Consider the following 19,552-nt stretch of genomic DNA (forward strand, 5'->3'; position numbering starts at 1 on the left):
CCAAAATAAAATTCCTGTTGTGGCATCTTGAGATCTCTCTCATTTTTAGAGACCTGAGTACTACCATCAATGTGAGAAGACTCAAATTGCAGGAGTTGTTGATCACAATTGCCTGTTAAGTGCAATGCTTTTTAAAAAATCTGCCTTAGATGAAGGCACACACATATAAACAATTATGCTTTGATCATTATTGAAAGTTAGATGAATTTTCCTGAAGCCCATTTAAAATTAACTTCCTTTTATTTAGAAACTCCACTAAATTATATCTAGCTGTATTAGCATATTCTTTCAACATATTTGAGAAAAGGTAATACTTCATCTTCTATATTTAAACCATTTGTCTAATTTTATTTTATTCCCATCAATTCTAGCATTAAAATTCCCTAACTAAAATTATACTGGAAAATGCAAATTCACCCTCTAGCTGGTCAATAGTGTCTTCCAATTCATGCCAAATTGTTAAGAGGGGAATCCTGTACCCTCAAAATGCTTTTTACAGCCACAAAGAACGTATGCCCTGACCAAAGCCTTACCATTTAGAAGTGATCAAGCCACTTCCAGCTTAATCTGTTGTACATCTATTTCTGATTTGCCAAAATGGGAGTACTGCTTGTTAGATGGCCCATGTGACATTCCTTTTTTGCAGGGATAGTCCAAGTCACATAACCTTCCAAATAATTGTCCAAGGCAAGCAGAATTACACATGAATATAGTAGACAGCCACCTCTAAACTTCTATACCTCAGTTCAAGAATTACATCAAACCATGATTTTTGCCACCCCTGTAGCCGTTAATTCAAAAGAACACGAGAGGGCTTAAACTGGAAAGGGGTTTAACAGTAAGGTCTGAAGGGAGTTTATAAGTGTGATGGCTGAATGCACTTACAAGGCTCTTTGCAGGCAGGAAGAACTGGTTTACAACTTTGTACCTCTGTGAACTAAGAGCAATGAATCAGACTGAATGATGGCTAGCGCACAAGTCATAAAAGACTTGCTATGGGGCTGATTGGGCAAGAGTAAAATAATAACCATGCTTACTGTGTGGCAGTGAAGAAGGCCCAATTCTCTGCCTCCATCGCATCCTCAAGTAGCTGCCCAGTGGAGTTTTTTCATATTGTCAGGGATCTGTTAACATCAACTCCAGGAAATGGAGTTTTAGACCCTTCAGGAGCCCACTGAATTGTTTGCAAAGCACTTTGGAGGGTAAAGCTGCTCACCTCTGTGGCGGTTTTGATGCCCCATCTACATCTACTGTAGTCTTCAGTGAGGTGTCCAGTGCAATATCTACTGCAACTTTTTGGGATGGGTTTCAGTTGATGAGGCTGATGACATGAGCAAGGTGCTAGTGACAATGTAGCCAGCAACATAGCCAGCAACATAGCCTCTCAACTGTTGCCCTTCTTGGCTTATTAAAACTTGCTGGGGGGTATGACCGAGTGGATTCAGGGTGTGGTCAATGCATCATTGCGAGAGGGAGTGGTCCCAACTGCCCTGAAAGAGGCAGTGATCCGACCACTCCTGAAAAAGCCCACCCTGGACCCATTGGTCTGTGACAATTACCAATCAGTCGCAAATACTCCCTTCTTAGGGAAGGTGATTGAGAGGGTTGTGGCGCAGCAATTGCAAGTACTCTTGGATGAAACATTATCTTAACCCATTCTAATCTGGGTTCAGACCCGATTATGGGACTGAATGCTTTTAGTGATTTTGTTTGCTGTCCTGGGCTCCTGGGGATTGGGATATATATAAAATTAAAAAAAAATCCTGCCTTATCAGCACTTCAGGCTCCCTTCAGCTCCCTAGAAAAGTTACAGTGGAGTGGAGGCAGTCTGCCCATGCCCGCTCCTCCTCCTCTTTAAACTCCCACATGGTCTTCTGAATGCTTGTACAGGGCTTGTATAGAAGTTCAAACCATGGTTCTAAACTATCAGGCATTCCATGGCTTAGAGCTGCTGAAAATATTTGGGTTTCTTTGTTCAGCACTTGTATCTAGATAGTGAAAATTTAATGATTTATCAATTTCATACATCGGGCATATCCATAAGGATAGCACAACCCACTATTAGGCATGTTTGCTGTTTGATTGCAAACCATGGTTTGCCCTTTCAGATGTTAAAACCAATCCTCAAGTTAAGCTTCCTGAACTGTAATTAGGCAAGACAGCTTTGGCAAGGTGCTCTGCTACGCTCTAAGCACTTGTCTAAGCAGCACAGTTGTTTCAGCTCCTCTCCAACAGCTGTGAGGTCAGCAGTTCCAGCTGCAGGGCAAAAGAACAAGCACATTCCTGTGAATAACTGCGGGAGGCAGCTAAGGTTAGATTAGCCACAAAATGTGAAGGGAGTAACGGAGGATGGGGAAAAAATTCTATTTCCTCTTTCCTTCCTACATGCTGGTTTCTTGTAAAGGAAGAACAGCAAGGCAAGAAACTACTTTGTAAACTCCCAGTGCAGATTTGTGGCAAGATATAAAACCACTATTTTATTGTTAAACAGAAAAATTCAGTAGGGTTGGGAGCAAAAATAGCTGGACAAAGTCATACAAGTAAATTATCAAACAATATGAAACACTTTATTTGAACTTTACAACATATAAATATGAGACAAATCTGTGCTTTTGGGTTGCTGTCTCCTCCCTGCCCAGGGTCCATCTGACACTGCACCAACAACTTGGAACACTGTGCTACAGAAGGGTCTCGAGTCTCCACAATAAAGGTCAGGCCAATCTCATAGTATGTACATATCCTGCAGAAATCTCCACCCTCACCATCTGTCATCTGCTCAGGTCCCGGTTCGAATCTCGGCAACTCAGCCGTCTTTCCTCTGGAGTCAAGCCCGCAAAGAATGGGTGGAGCAGAGCTTCACCAAACGTGATCCGCTGGGCAGGATCAAACTCTAGCATTTGCCTCATCAGACTGAACAGCTGCATGTGCTCGGAGGAATCGTGCAGCATGTATGTCTAGAAAGAGGAAGGGGGGAGGAAAATTAGAAACAAGATGGAGGGACACATATCAGTATTACCCTAGAGCAGGTGTGGGGAATCTTTGACTTTCCAGATGTTGCTGAACAACATATTTCATCAGTCCTAGCAAGCATGGCCAATGGCCAGGGATAATGGGAGATGGTTCAGCAACATCTTGAGGGCCTAAGATTCCCCACACACGTCCTAGAGTATTAAAGGAAACCAAGTTACATGATTACAGTAGTGACAGATCCATTATTTTGGTGCAAATCTAAACGACAGGAAGATGTTGAATACAGTGGAGCTCATAATGCATCTCATTGTACTGCGGAATCGGATATACTGTGGATACAACCATGTGCCATGAGTAAAGTATTTACCCTATTTTGTTGTGTATCTTGTTTTTTCATTCTCTGTGCTCTTTGTCCCTGGTGAGTCCTCCATTAGATACCCCTGGCTGTTTTGAGTCTTTTTTCCTCTTTTAAAAAATCCTGATGGCCACCTCCCTTCCCTTTTCCTAAGGGAAGTTTATCTCTCGAACCTTCTCAGAGTTCTTATTGTCTGTGGAATTTTATATGTGTTAACTTGTTTTTCCTTCTCTGTTGCCATTCCTGCTTCTTCCTTCCCAGTCTGTTACTTAGCAGCAGTGGGGTTTTTTGCCTCTCTAGGAACCAGTCATACATGCTAGCTTTAATCCCTTCAGTGAAGTTTTGATTACAGTGCAGAAGCCCTATAATGCAGGTGCATCCTTTATCCCCGACCTCCATGTTATATTATTTATTTTGGTTTTTTTATTGCATTTATATCCCATCTTTTCTCCAACGAGCTCAAGGTGGCGTACATGGTTCTCCACCTCCTCATTTTATCCTGCCAACAACCCTGTGAGGTAGGTTAGGCTAAGAGGCGGTGACTGGCCCAAAGTCACCCAGTAAGCTTCATGGCCAAGTGGGGATTCAAATCCTAGTCTCCCAGGTCCTAGTTCAACACTCTAACCACTACACCACACTGGTTCTCACTGAGCTTGCTCTGTAAACAGTTCTCTCAGGATTTCTGCCATAAAATTGATGGAAGTAATGAAGGGCAAGCAGCAATGCAGAAGCTGCCCAAGAAGTCTTAAGCCTATACCGCGTAGGCCTGTATCAGCAGGGCTGTGCTTACATCACAATTACAGTGCCCAAACACACAATTTGTACTGAGCAAAGAACGGCAGATGATGATCTCAGTTTTCGGTGTTAATGCAATTTCCTTATAGCAATGGAATCCTACAGTAGCCCTTTGATTGACTGATTGATTGCACTTGTATACCCCAAAGCCGAAGCTCTCTGGGTGGTTTACAGCAATCAAAAACATTAAAACAAATACACAATTTAAAAACATATTTTAAAAAACAATTTAAAAATTCAAAACAATATAAAAACAATTTAAAAACACATGCTAAAATGCCTGGGAGAAGAGGAAAGTCTTGACCTGGCGCCGAAAAGATAACAGTGTTGGCGCCAGGCGCACCTCATCCTAACTAAAATAAAATAAGCACTTGCCAATTGATTAATACACATGATTTAGGAATGTTACAGCATTTGGAGATTTTTGGGAAGTGAAACAGTAAGTATTCAATCACCACTGTTAGCTCCTTTTAGAGATGTGCTGTTGACTTAAATTTCTGCATGTTAGCACACATTCACAAAACTTGCCCAACACCATCAAGCCAACATGGTGCTACAATAGGATCTGTGAAGAGCTGTCTTCCAAAACTCTATGTGGGTGAATTCATTCCCAATTCTTGGAGACAACTAAACCACCCTTCCACACGCACTTATGTCCTTGCCTCCTCTTTAGACTGGGACAATTGCTACCAGACAGCACAGACTGGCTCACTCATGATGGGTCACTTGCTACTTTTTAAAAAACTTGGCTATCAAATAAAAAGCAGAATTCACAGGTTACAACTCTACATCAAAAAGTGATCTGGCAATTGCTTAAGAATATTGGGGACAAGGAAAACAAAATTCCTCCCCCACAGTAAGATACCAGTATTTCAGCCAGCTGAGTTCTCCCTGAAACCACAAGTGTCATCCTCACAAAAAACTCTTACATGATAAGTAGAAAGGTATGATCTGATACTGCTGCAAGGTACAGAAAATGAGGTGGTTGAATTATTCACTCCCTATCCCCACAAACATAATGGATGGGACAGGAGAAAAATGGTCGAGTATAGTCAGAAGGTGGCATTGTTGGGAGGGCTTGATGACTTCCTGTTTCAGAGACCACACTGAGAAGAAAGCAATGGTGATGGACAAATAGTTACTCTTTGACTCTATTTACCCAGATGTTCGGGCTAAAAACAAGCATCTCCATGCAGAACTGTGTGTTTCTGGCGGACAGGCTGAGTGGGTCTTACCTGCAATGGTTTGCAGTTTTCTTGGACATATCTCCCATCAGAGGTGTTCTCATCCCACACCAGGCTTCCTTTGTGAAAATACTTCTGTTTCCTAGATGCAGAAACAGAGAGACACAAGAGTCAGTTCAGATTAAACACATGTAAAAGAAATGGCACCTCCAGGCCTTGCCACCTCTTGTGGGTGTCACTCTCCCAGATAATTCTTATGGTCCCAGGCTATGGTCTGAAGGGACATAAGTCCAGCTCCCTGCTGAACCTAAGCAGGGTCAGGTCTGGACAGTGCCTGGATGGGAGACTGCCTGGGAACTGTATGTAAGCCGCCTTGGGTTTCTATCATAAAAAGAAAGGTGGGGTATAAATGTAATAAATAAATAAATTAAATACATAAATAATTCTTTGAGATTTCCTCCAGAGCAAGGGTTCCCAAACTTTTCCCCCCCACAGACCACTTAATGGTTTTCTGCCTGTTGTTGCAACTGTAATGTGCTAGGTACCCTAGGCTTTTAAATTGAATTTTTATTGTTTCTTTTATTTATTATATTGTATTTTACTGTACTGCAAATTCAAGAAATATAATGTAAGAAATAAAAGAACCAATAAAAATGTTATTAAAAACCAGTAAGATTTATATGGATGTGTCACGGACCACCTGAATGAAGTTCATGGACAACTGCTCCTGATCAATTCCTACCGTGTTTTGCGGATCATATGCTGTGGGATTGGGCCAAGAATTTTCTCCATCATCACAAGATGCTCTCTATTCTCATGAGTCTGTGGAGTTAAAAAAAACAGTAGTGATTACTTTCACGCAAAGACAAAAATCTGTGCTGAACCTAGTAAGGCAACTATGGGGAGCCCCCTGCCCACAGGCCTCAGGGGTCGGCCTGTCAAGCTACACCAACCTTTACCGCACCCGATTTCATATGCTACATCCAGAATGCCATGTAATACCAATTGTTGAGGAACAGAAGAAAGATACAACATTCATGACCTGCTTGTGGGCTTAGGAGCATGCCTTATGCAGAATTGGATCATTGGTCCATCTAATTCAGTACTGTAGCGGCTCACTGGCAGCAGCTCCCCGGGGTTTCAGGCAGGCATTCTTCCCAGCCCTACCTGGAGATTGAACCTGGGACCTTTTGCATGCACAAAATGTGCTCTACTGCTGAACTACGCCTATTCAGAAGCCATTGGGTTGGCTCGTGTAGGACAGCGGAGGCTGAATTAGGAACACGTTCAGTATGATTCAGCAGGGCTCTTCTTACATACCTCTTGGGAAACAATTGTCACTTTGTAAGGAGTGAACAGCAAAATAGCATTTCTCTCCGACATCTCCACCTTTGGGGCCTTGAGGCAAGCAGCATGCTTATGTCTAAAATACTGATTCAGAGTAGTAATTTCCCCAAGATCGTAAAATGAAAAGAACCAGCTAGCTCCCTTTAAATAGGAGGGGAAAGCATGCATGTCAATGTCTTTTATATCACAGTTAGATCTACAGGTTGCAGAGCAGGTGCTGAGTTTGCAGAAAAATCTGGCTGGCAACAAAGAACTGTTAGCCATTCAAGCAAGACCTCGTAGCTGTTAAAAAAAAACATTCCATTTTGGTGGGGTCTCCCCCTTTGGCAAATACTGGGCTGGTGTGGTGCCATGTCTATATTCCTCAACCTAACTAGGCCAATTTCCTACCTGTCATCTACCCAGGTCTAATTTTAGTGCAGGTTCAATAACATTGTTCCATTTTGCCCAAGGCTCCTTCCATTGTAACATCAGTTTGCATTTGAAGAATGAACAAAAACAATTAAACAATTTTGTGATGAGAAGTGCTCAACAGCTTACTCAAGAAAAAGCAAGTGGTTATCCCAAGTGTGTCTGGATGTATGGCAAATCCTGTACCTGGAAAAGTGTGAATCCACGGTAGTACTCAAAGAGGATGCAACCAATGCTCCAGACATCACACGGCTGTGCCCAGCCCAGCTCTGCAAAGGAGAATACAGAATGAATTCTGCTGTTTTCAATATGGCCACCCCAAATGCCTCCACATTATTCTTCTTCAGTTGCCAAGTAGGGTTTTCCTGCTCAGCAACCAAAGAAAACCTTTTAATGGTTTGCCCATTAAAACAGGGCTGGAGGAATCTATCCAGAAAAATCCTCCTTTCCATGTTGAGTCAAAGCTGATAAAAATCAGCAGAAATTGTGTACCTAGGATGCCTGTTGAACTCAATGAAAGCAGAAGACCATAGCAGATTCCTCCTTATTGCAGTCTCCTCCCTTCCATTTCTTAAGGAAGGAAGTGGAGGAATAATAATGCTGTTTCTCGCTCCAGAAAAGAGGAAAGGGGCTGCTACTCTCTCTGTCCTGAACCATTTGGGAAGAACTGCAAACTGACAATGTGTGTGTGCATGTGTGCCAAGTGCAAATTCACATGATTCATGTGTTGGTATGGGGATGATGGGCATGCTGATCTGTGTACATGTACAGGAGGTCTCTGTGTGAGAGTGCATGGCACAGACATATCTTTTAATTGGCTGCATATCAAGTAGGCATGCTTTGGCTACTGAGCCTATGTGTATTTTGGGGACTGTGCCTTCATTTGTTAATAAGAGCAAAGAGGATTGCAACTAAAGGGCAAGTGCAACTGTGGTTAAAAAAAATCAAAAATATCGGTGGGGGGAGATTATTTAGCCACTTTGAGAATGTCAGTGTGCTTAAAAGTATTAAGGAGACTTTATTCCCTCCATCCCTCAAATGTCGTCATAATTAAATCAAACTGATTTTATTGTTACCATTTTATTTTTGTGACCTACTCTGGCAGTTCCTTTTATGCTGCCAAAGAGCAGCATCTGAGTATTTTTATGAATGCCCATAACGTCCCATTCCCATTGATCTGATAAAGGACTGCTTTTGTTCAAGATCACTTAGGGGTGATGCAATACTTTATATCAAGAGGCTAAGGGGTAATTTATAGTGAACTGGGTGTGGGGCTAACACTATCTAGCACTCGCCTCTTAAGCTCTTCAAATTTACTCCTCATACCAAGATCATTTAAATGCCACAAACTTATCACTTGCCATCTTGAATGAGTCAAGTGGATACAACTCTTGAGATCCTCATTTTTGGGAGTACCCAGTGACTGAGTTCCTTAAACAGAGACAGTGGACCGGAATCTCCAGTTTACCAGTATTCCCCACAGCGATGTGGCTCTACTGAGCCTCCACGTGTGCAACCTTCTTCAACTAACTTGCAAATACCGCCTCTTATAGCAGGCATCCTCTATATTGTCCTTTAAACGTTTTGCTCAAAACTTCTTTGGCACCAGGCTTACAGAAAATCAAGGTAAACACTTTCTGTATAAGTTAGTTGGTGATCTGTTGTTTTTTTTAAGTGTGTGGTTTTTACTGTGTATCTATAATTGTTGTAAACTGCTTTGATTTTTTTCTATGAAATTGCAGTATGCAAGTATTTGTATAAATAAACAGGTTAGCTTATTCAAGCAGGCTAAAAGCACCATAATTTGCTCTGAAATCGATTGTGCTCTTTTGTCCCACTCTGAGCCTAGATGTCCAATTGCTTCGGTCCTTGTTATTCCCCCCACCTGATGTATAAATTGTTCTGGCTGCTTCTGCGAGCCAACCCATTTTGCATGTTTTGCCTCAGTGTGCAACTGAGCAGAGAGCTATCCTTACCCACTTAAAAAAACTCTTCGCACCCAATTCCTAGTAAGTTATAGCAGTTAAAACCAACTCACCCAAGATCACCTCTGGTGGGCGATAATGTCGGGTAGCCACAATGGTGGTGTGATGCTCGTGATCAAACGTGGCACTCCCAAAGTCTGCTACCCGGATGCATGTGTTCCTGATAGACTTTTCCTCACAGCTCTGTAATACAGAAGATACACCCAGTTCTGTTCAACTGACTTCCAAAATATGGAGAGTACTAGAGGGAATGCCCTACAGATGGCAATTTCACTTCCAAAAAGAAAGGAAATGTATGTCTACTAACTGGCTGGCACACATTCAAAGATGCCAGCATTCAGCATGTCAAACAGCCCAGATTTCAGAACCTGGAAAGGTAAGGTTAGGTACAAAGAGGCTCCAAATCATGATTTGGGCATCTTTCTTTACCCTAACCCTTCCCAGCCTCCAAAATCTGATTTATCTTCATTGACAGTCCCACAGTTGTAACTACCACCAATATTGCTCCTGTATATTGTATTCTAGAAGGGCAGGCTATTCTACAGCTTCTGTGCTCTCAGATGAAACTCACCTTTTTCTCATTGTACAAGGTATCATATTCCGAGTTTACAAACAAGATGTTTTCAGGTTTGAGGTCGGTGTGAGTCAGCTGATTGTCATGAAGAACTAGAGAAATATGGGAGAGAGAGAGAAAAGAGATTTTAATAGTCCCTTAGATTCTTGCTACACACTTTGCCTCTGAACCAAAGTCTGTATCAATAGATAATTGCTGTTAACATCTATAGATGCAAAATTCTGCAGGTCCAAATGTCACAATTTACATAAATGCTCATTAAAAATTGTGAGAAGGCAATATGGACTACCAGAAATTTAAGGCAGAAGTAAAAACCTTTTGGGAGAGACCCCCCCCCAACCCTTTCCTTTCCTTTCCAAACAGGCACAACACATGTAATACTTACACTTCAAGGCATAGCAGAGCTGGTATGCCATGTGTCGGATTTGTGAGAGGGGGTATGGCTGGAAGTTATTCTCCTTCAAGAATTCAAAGGTGTTCTTGCCCAGGAGCTCAAAAGCAATGCACATGTGACCATGGAAGTTGAACCAATCTGACATCAGGACACACAAGCTGGGCCCAAGGAGAAAAAACACAGTAGCTAGGATTGTGGCTCCTACAGCAGTATTGCCCATTCCCTTCTTCCCTGAGGCTAGACTTGGGGGCCACAAATACTACTGACTGTCTCATGTTCTAGAATCATTTGGGGTCTTCTTTAAAAATCCATCTCCAGACCACTCTCAGCAAGCAGAACCCCACAAACATCACAGCAAGCTATCCCATTAGTGTAAATGGCAGGTCTGGGGAAAATTTAGCTTTAGTGAGTCAGACATGTCCAGCTGCCTTTTGGGGTGGGGGGTATAAATTGGGGCGGGGATCCAAGTATCAGGAGATTCTTCCTTTTCTTAAAAGGAATAAAGATGTATATAAGAGATACATAAGAGATAATGTGAATGTATGCACCTGCTCGAAAATCCATGAATCTGAGTGGAAGCCGTGTTGAAAGCATCCGGGTAAGGACAGTGGTATCATTGGGGCAGTATACTACAGACCACACAGCCAAGCAGAAGATACAGGCGATGCTTTCTTAAAGGCAGGTAACAGAACGGTCACTGAGGCGAGCCATAGTGGTAATGGGAGATTCCAACTCTTCTGGCTCCTGCTGGAAGTCTAACTTTGCTAAGAATGGAGTGTCCAATAAATCCTTGCCATGCCTTGCTGACAATTTCATCTTTTAGAAGGTGGAGAATGGAACAAGGGGATATTTTAAACTGGACTTCATAACCAACAGGGAGAACTGGTTGATGGAGAAAGTAGCAGGAACCCTGGGGAGAAAGTGACCATGTCATTCTTGGAATTCATAATGGCAAGGGATGTAGAACCCGAGCTTAGTTGGGTGTGTACCCTGTATTTTATGAAAGCTGATTTCAAAGAGCAGAGAGAGAAATTGCGTAGAATTCCATGGCTAGAAATTCTGAAAGAATTCCAAGAGGATGGGAGATTCAGACAAGTTAAATATTGAAGATACAATCACAAACTATTTCACTGAGAAGGAAAAAATGAAAGACCTCTAAAGAAGCCAGTGTGGCTGCACACAGAGCTTTCTGATAATCTGAGACTTAAAAAAAAACACAATGGATATGAAAAGAGGGACCTATAACCATGGATAAATACCATACAGCAGCATGAAATTATAAAGATGGTGTCAGGAAGGCTAAAGCCCAGAATGATCTGAAACTTAATAAGGGATGCTAAAAACATTTTCAAAAGGGCTTCTTTGGCTATGTTCAGAGCAAGAACTAAAAGGAAGGGGTAGTCTGCTGCCTGGGGAAGACAGTGAAGTGTTAATGGGTGACAACTAGATGGTGGAATTACTCAACTCCTATTTTGCCTCAGTCTTCTTCAGCAAGAGGAATAGTGCTCAAATGATATAAGGAGGGGCTTGCAGCCCATGATAGGGAAAGAGATGGCTAGATAACACCAGGTCTCCAGGGTCACATCGCAGGGTGCGGAAGGAGCTTGCCGATAATTCTTAGAGAATTCGTGAAGAACTAGTAAGTTGCTGAAGATTAGAGATAGGCAAATTGTTGTCTATCTTGAAAACAAAGTGGATCTAGGAAACTACACTGCTCAGCTTAATGTTATACAGGGCAAAATTCTGGAACAAATTATTAAGCAGGTGGTCTGTGAATATCTAGAAAATAATCCACTGATTGAAGGAGACAGGATGGGCTCTGTGCTGTTCAATATTTTTATAAACGACTTGAACATGTAGAGGGAATGCTTATTAAATCTGCAGATGACACGAAGCTGGAAGGGACAGCTATCACCACCACAGAAGACAGAATCAAGATTCAAAACTATTTTGACAGGCTGGAATGCTGGACAGAAACCAACAAGATGAAAGTGAACAAAGAAATGTAAAGTCCTGCATTTAGATACAAATAAAAATAAAAATAAAAGGCAGCAATACAGGATCATAGAGCTCTGGATTGGCAGCAGTATATGTGAAGAGGATCAAATTATCTTAGTTAATCACAAACTGAACATGAACCAACAGTATGATATGGCTACTAAAAAAGCTAGCGCCATTTTAGACTGCATTAAGAGAACCATAATAAATCACAAGTAGTAGTAGTAGTTCAGACGTTTGCCTGGATACATAGTAAGTAAAACTGGGGATGAGGGCACACAAGCCCTGCCACCAACATCCTGGGGCTGCTCTTCAGGTCTTTGCTTGATTAGCACTAAGGTCTGAAGAAGAGGTTTACGTGAATCCAAAACTCTCCAGAGTTTCTGTTTGCAGGGAGTGCTTTTAAGCATGCTTAAAAACACTCTTTAGACCTTTGCCCTAATCATGCAAATAGCTGAAGAGCAGCCTGTGTGCCCAGGGATGCTGAGACGGGACTTGCATGCATGCCCTTGGCCTCAGTTTTACTCTGCATGTGTTCAGATGAATACCTGCAGTTGGCTATAGTCCCACTCTATTCTGCATGGGTCAGGCCACATCTAGAATACTGTCTCCAATTCTGGGCACCCTATCTTCAGGACACTGATAAATTAAGAGTACATGCAGAGGAGGGCAGCCAGGAGGTTGAGGTCTGGAAAACAAGTCCTATGAGAGGGTCAGGGAACCTGTGCTCCTCCAACTTCCATCATCACTGATCATTGGCGATATTGACTAGGGCTGATGGGAGTTGGAGTCATAACAACATGTGGAGGACTAAAGGTTTCCTGAGCCCTATGAGGAATTGTTGAAAAAGGTAGGGATGGTTAGCCTGGAGACGATTAAGGGGAAACATGATAGCTATTTTCAAATATCTGAAGGTGTGGCATACTGAAGATGAGTAAACTTGTTTTCTGTTGCAGAGGGACTAGAAGCAATGGGTGGAAATGGCAAGGAAGGAGATTCTGGTTAAATATCGGACGAAACCTTCTAACAATAAGCGCTGATACACAGCGGGACAGACTGCCTTGAGAGATAGTAGGCCCTCCTTCACAGGAGATGTTAATCAGGCTGCATGGACATCTGTCAGGGATGGAGAGGTTGCATCTGGCATTGCAGATCCAGCACTGAAGAGGGGCTGGGTTAGATGACGACTACATAGGTCTCTTCCAACTCTAAATGTTGGTTCTGTGATGCATGCCCTCCAGCTGCCACCTATGTATAAGCACTCAGCCCTAACCCTGGCACTTAAATATCTATGATTCAGAGTAATTAACAGAACAGCACTATATATGTTCTTGTTCTCCTCCTGGGGGGAAGGGGGAGGTGGTGATCTTCTGCTTCTCTTGCAATGGGGAGAGCTGGTTATTTTAATGTCACAATGCTGAGCAGCCTGACAAAGTTTGCCCTTAGACCCTCTTTCAGAAAAGGAGTAGCCAACCTCAAACCAATCCTAAAGTCAAGACTTACTGTTTATTTTCCTTGTCTTTTTCTTTAATTTTCTTTAGGACGTTAATTTCTAATCTAGCTGCTTCACGGTATTTGCCCACATTTCGAATAATTTTCAAAGCTACCAGAGATTTGCCTCTACAGAAAGAGGGTGGGGTGAGGGAGAAAAGAGAAATGGAGTAATGAGACATGAGGAACAGTCAATATCTCCAACTGGGAATCTAACTCTTGGCTACTCAACAAAATTCTGAAGTGAGAGAAATCAATTCCTTTACCTTCACTATTCCTGCTCCCCTTGGATGTGCCTTTTTTTTTTAAAGAAGTCAAGCATTCATTATAACTACATCACACAACCCTTATTAAAGATGACCACAATTTGAAAGAAAGAGCCAAGCTTAAACTATCTGTCCAGCTCAAGAAACAGACTTCATTGCCTATGGATTAGATCAGACGAAGTGAACTGAACACAGTTCTTGCCGAAATCCACTGAATGTGCTTTAAAGCAGGTACCTTTGGCCCTTCAGATATTGCTGAACTACAATTCCCATAAACCCTGGCCATAGACTATGCTTACTGGGATTGATGGGAGTTGTAGTTCAGCAACATCTAGAGGATCACCTGCTTTAAGTGTATTTTGTATATGCAGCCTTAGTTAGGATCCCATCCAGTGGGTCCACCTGGTCCAACCAGGCCTATAGAGCTTATCTGAGCCAGGGGAGACATTTCACCAACCTAGGGAAATTCTTTCTAGAATGCAGGAAAGCACCATCCTCCTCATGCCATTTAAGGCCAACTAATCAGTAGACTGGTCAAGGCAAACACCTTTTTTAAGCAGGTATTTTAGATACTGTTATATTGTGTTATTGTCTTGCTTGTCTAGGGTTTCACTTTTTCTGTAAATCGCTTAGAGGATTTTACAATCAAGCGCTATATAAATTAACTAACAGGCAAAAAACCCTTGCGGTTTAAGAACTTACATACAGCCAACAGATATTTCTATCCAACTTTAAAAAGCAGGGGAATTGGGCAGCTATAGTGAATGCAACAGGGGAGCAGGAGACCTGACGTCCTCTCTGAGATACTATATTGCCCTACAAATTTGTAAAAATGTGAACACAATTTGGCTTGGTCTTTCACAGTCCAATCCACTTCCTTTGTAGCTTGGAAAAATTTGCTAACATGTGCCTCTGAGCATATGGTGAGTGATGGCAACACCTGCCTTCTACAAAAATGGAGAATTACATTTTTGTATGTTTGTTGGTGCTCTTCTTACTTTGCTTCTTTCCTGTGTTTCTACAGAAACTACTGTTTCTACAGAGAATCTAACCTAGAAAATTATACTTCTCTCATTATTCATCCTAGAAATCTGTGTCAATTTTATTTTTATTAATTTCAAAGCCTTTTTATTGATCAATGTCATATGATGGTGAAGACAGTCTTTTGTGTTTCAAACTGAAGGTTACATTCTATTTCTATTTTAGGTGCATTAACAGTTGAATCTGAAACTGCAGTTTGACTGATTACAATATGTTGCTACTTAAACAAGTTGGAAAAAACAAACTTGGCCTGCCCAAGATGCATGTTTTCAGCCTGCTATGCTTAAATCACTCCACTTAAGGAAAGGTGGGCATGGTCAATTAAAAACATAGAGCACACCTAGAATTTTGCTAGAATATATTTCACCTCCCACTGTTTATCTTGTACAAACTGAGACATTCCTCATGCCCACTGGAAACTATTCTGCAGAATAGTCAGTGTGATTATTCCACAACTGGTTTTGGAGTTTTTTTTAGTGTTGCAAAGTATTGCTGTACTTCACATATTCACAGAAACAGAAGCAAAAGAAAATGATTTACTACAGGAAACTTCACTAAAATTACAAAGTAAGTCAAACATATTTAAAGTGACTATCTGAACTATATCAACTGTCTTAATATAGTTGCTTTCTCCCTGCTAAAACAAGATCAGCACTGTATGTGTCTTGCTTCTGTTATTTCGGCTGACTGCAGGTGTTGCCACCACTCACCATAGGCTCAGAGGTGCGTTACCAAATTCTTCAAAGCTACACAGGAAGTGGATTGGACTCTGAAAGACCAAGCCAAATTATGTTTGCATTTTGACACATTTATAGGGCAGTACACTATCTCAGAGAGTAGGTTAGGTCTCCTGCTCCCCTGGTGCATTCACTATAGCTCCCTGATTTCCCTGCTTTTTAAAGTTGGATAGAAATATCTGTTGGCTATAGGTACGTTCTTAAACCACAAGGTTTTTTTGCCTATTAGTGAATTTCTCTGGAGGTAAAAAATGGGATCCTGTGCAAGTTTGCTGAGAATGGATTGATCATTTGCATGCTTATTGAGTTCAATGGGATTTACTCCCCTGCAATCATGCTTAGGATAGGTGAAACTGATCATGAGGATAGGGAAGGGAAGAGAAGGGAGGGGAGGATGAGGGGTGGAGGGGAGCAGGTGGAAAGGGGAGGGCAGGTTTGATTATTTGCATGCTTATTGAGTTCAGTGGAATTTATTCCCATGCAATAATGCTTAGGATAGGTGAAACTGATCATGGAGGAGGAAGAAGAGGGAGTGAGGGCTGGAGGAGACGGGGGGGAGGAAGAGGGGAGGGGAGGAGGAAAAGGGAAGGAGGGGAAGAGAAGGGGAAAGGCAGGTCTGATCATTTACATGCATATTCAGTTTAATGGGATTTACTCACATGCCATCATGCTTACAATAGATAAAACTGACCATGGAGGAGGAGGAGGAGGAGAACAGGCGAGGGAAGGAGGAAGGGAGGGGGAGAGAATTGGAAGGGGATAGGGAGGTGGAGGCAGGTTTGATCACTTGCATGCTTTTTGAGTTCAAAGGGATTTACTCCTGTACATTCATGCTTAGGATAGGTGAAACTGACTTGGAGGAAGGGCAGAGCAGAGGGAGGAAAGGGGAGGGGAGAAGACTGGGTAGGTGGGCACTGGGCAGAGGGAAATCCACAGCCCACATCCGCACCTAACTTTTATTTCACTTTAGACAGTCATGGCTTCTTCCAAAGAATTCTGGGAAATTTAGTTTGTGAAGGATGCTCAGAGTTGCTAGGAGAGGCCCTATTTTCCTCACAGAGCTACAATCCCCAGAAGAGGGGCTGACTGTTAAACCACTCTGGCCATTGGAGCTCTGTCAGGGGAACAGGAGACGCCTAACAACTCGCAGCATCTTTCACAAACTACACTTCCCAGGATTCTTTGGGGGAAGCTATGATTGTCTAAAGTGAAATAAAGGCCTGGCCTGGGTGTAGCCACCTGATTAGTCAAGCCAAACAGCTGTGAGTCTGGCTTTTAGAACACTGACAGCTGGTTCTTACTCAGCATGCCTGACATTATAATAGACTTCAATGTAAAATTTCTTAAATTTAATTTCAATAAATTATGAGACCACTGACAGAAAAAAGTCCAACAAGGGTCTGGATTTTTTTCTCATGTTTTACTCTTTGAACTCTTGATTGTCTCTGACTGTTTTGTGTATTGGCATGAAAACTTACGAGGGTTGTTAAGCAAGCGTTTCTGAGTTCAGGACTATAGGTTTTGTAAGGTTTTGTTTTGAAATGTGCTTATGGGAAGGAGCACAATGGCATAGGGGTATTTTAAATTTAACATTGCGGAATGAGAAAATAATAATAATTCTGTTCAAGCAAGCAAGCAAATAAACTTGGTCCTAAAATACATTGTTTATCTGCTGTTTCAATGTTGCTTGTTTTTACTTTTGTTGTTTCAATTATGACAATTGTTAGGCACTCTGGGAACCCTTCAGGAATGAAAAGCAGTGTAGAACCTGTGCACAAATAAAATAAAATAAATACACCCACATTCTCTACCAACCATCTCCTCAACAATTCTTATCTGGAAGAGGTTCATTACCTACTACCTTCCCCACATCCACCTCTCAAATCCTGGAGATCAGGACCATAATCCTCTTTCAGCCTAACAGCAAATCAATAAAGCCTAGTGTTCCTTGACTCACTTGTGGCGCAAGGGGCCAAGAGTGCCAGAGACTGGATGGCTTACCTGGCGTGGTCCACACACTCCACAACTTTGCCAAATGTACCTTCGCCCAGGCTCCCCACAATTTCATCTAGGAGAGAAAACAAAAGCAGATGTGAGCACAAGAGACTTAAAGTGAGTGAGGCCCTGCAATTTCACAGCATTCAAGTCTCAAGAAAGGCTCTCACTGCTACACTCTTTAACACACAATTGTCTACTTCCTGTTTCAAGCAATTACTGTTCAGTCCATTTATAAGCAATAAACACTAGAGACCCCTCCCGTACACTGAGAGCGATCTCGTCTAACATGGGGATAGAAAGTAGAGAGGTAAAGTTTTACGAAAGGTGGCTGTACATCGCTCATGGAGCCAATCGCCGATCCTGCACACCAGGTGACCTTCCTTGTCATCTTCCACGCTTCTGCTGCGCTTATTGCTCTGTTGACTTCTCTGTACACACCGCCCCCCGAAACGCCATCCGACCAATCGCACACAGCGGGGAGTTCCGATTGGCAGATTGAGTTGTCATTCAAAGGCGGAGAGACGACGATGCGTCGGTGGTTGGATTTTCCAGATCCCAGCATTTCATAAGGCACACAGCATATATAACGATAGGGATATTGCAAGGGACACGTCAAGACACAAACCGACTTCAAAACAAAAGTTAAAAAACAGCTACAGGTATGTAAAGAAACTCTGATTAGCTACAGAAGGCAGGTGTAGGAGCCTTGCAGCAGTAGTGCCACGCAGTCCTCAAGCAGGGAGCAGCAGCTGGGATGCTCCAGCCACTGGGCACCCTCCCACAGAGACCTACTATCCCTTCTTAATTACCAGGGGAAGACACAGAGAGCAGCGCAGAAAGGAAGACTCAATGACAGCAGCTTCTCCATCAGCAACTGTGACCATGGACAACCCAAAGTCAGTTTCGTCAGCAGAAGCCAAAGTAGCCTCCTCCTCCTCCTCCTCCTCCTCCAAAGCCTATGCCACTGTCTTGTCAATTTTTGCAAGGACCCTCTGATTCCAGCATGATCAGATTCAGGCATCCCTGCTTCAAGGAAAACCACTACAAATCTGATTGGTTCTATGCATTTACCAGCCTGACCTAATTACTGTGCCAGATTAATTTGCTTTCAATTCGGAGCAGAAATCAAGCCTGGAAGAACTCTAAAAGCAGTAGCCATGCTCTAAGTTGGAAATGACATAATTTTTATGCTGCTGACCAGCACTGTTTTATGTATCAAAAGTCAACTAGACCCTGTTCCCCCAGTCCTCAGGAAAGCTTCTAAATCTCTCAAAGAGAGGTGGGGGGAATGCAAAATTGCCTCTGCATTGCTACTAGCTTCTACTGAAGGGGGGGGGGGAAACCAGCCAAGTAATCCTGAAGGGTTCCAATATAATGAAGAATTCTCCCAATCACTGATTTTGCCTTCCAGTTTATAACCTTTCAAAATGCAATCAGTTACAGTCTCTTTAGGCTGAGCTGCAAAAAGAGGTTAGAGACTCTAGCCTGCACTTCCTCCTTTCACCTCCCATTCACTTCCACTGTAGAACAAACCACATATAAATCCTAAAAGAGATTGTCTGAAATGGAGAGAAGTTGCGACAATAAAGATCCTTAAAGAAGGCTTACAATATTGAAACAGTTTTAAGTCTCGCCGACCAAAATCCATATCCTTAGCACCACATACACATAGTTATAGGATAAATTCCAAGAACAGGAATGGGGGGGGGAGGTGTTAAATGACCAACCTTAGCTTTAAGAAATAAGCAAGAGTGACTGAAAAACAGGAAGAGATTGTGGTGTGTTCCAGACCAACAACAGAACTCGTTGCTTCTATGTGCATAAAATTGCACACTAAGTTTTGGATAACTGGGAGGTCTGCGAATCAATGAAGCAAAACCGTATGTGTGCCTCAATATTCCCTCCTCTCAGATATCTTCTGCCTTTTTTTTCTTTTTGGGTTGGGGGTCAGTGAACAAATGAGCTTTGTGGACTGCTTGGGAATTTTAACAAAAAATACTAAGTCA

General features: G+C 42.3%; 1 protein-coding gene across 4 annotated transcripts in view; it reads right to left on the minus strand.

Moving 5' to 3' along the window:
• Positions 1 to 2,541: 2,541 nt before the first annotated feature.
• Positions 2,542 to 19,552, minus strand: part of CLK3 (CDC like kinase 3) — a 29,099-nt gene continuing 12,088 nt past the window's right edge. For all 4 annotated transcript variants that reach the window (XM_061595816.1, XM_061595815.1, XM_061595814.1 and 1 more), the window contains 10 exons: positions 17,881 to 17,974; positions 17,550 to 17,616; positions 13,517 to 13,633; positions 10,007 to 10,173; positions 9,619 to 9,713; positions 9,101 to 9,230; positions 7,249 to 7,331; positions 6,047 to 6,126; positions 5,356 to 5,446; positions 2,542 to 2,954 (listed from right to left, as the gene is read on the minus strand). In XM_061595816.1, the coding sequence (XP_061451800.1) occupies positions 2,769 to 2,954; positions 5,356 to 5,446; positions 6,047 to 6,126; positions 7,249 to 7,331; positions 9,101 to 9,230; positions 9,619 to 9,713; positions 10,007 to 10,173; positions 13,517 to 13,633; positions 17,550 to 17,616; positions 17,881 to 17,974 (1,110 nt within the window). In that variant the 3' untranslated portion in view covers positions 2,542 to 2,768. The remainder of the gene's footprint in view (positions 2,955 to 5,355; positions 5,447 to 6,046; positions 6,127 to 7,248; positions 7,332 to 9,100; positions 9,231 to 9,618; positions 9,714 to 10,006; positions 10,174 to 13,516; positions 13,634 to 17,549; positions 17,617 to 17,880; positions 17,975 to 19,552) is intronic.

The sequence above is a fragment of the Rhineura floridana genome, chromosome 14, assembly GCF_030035675.1.
Source record: "Rhineura floridana isolate rRhiFlo1 chromosome 14, rRhiFlo1.hap2, whole genome shotgun sequence".
NCBI classification, from domain to species: Eukaryota; Metazoa; Chordata; class Lepidosauria; order Squamata; family Rhineuridae; genus Rhineura; species Rhineura floridana.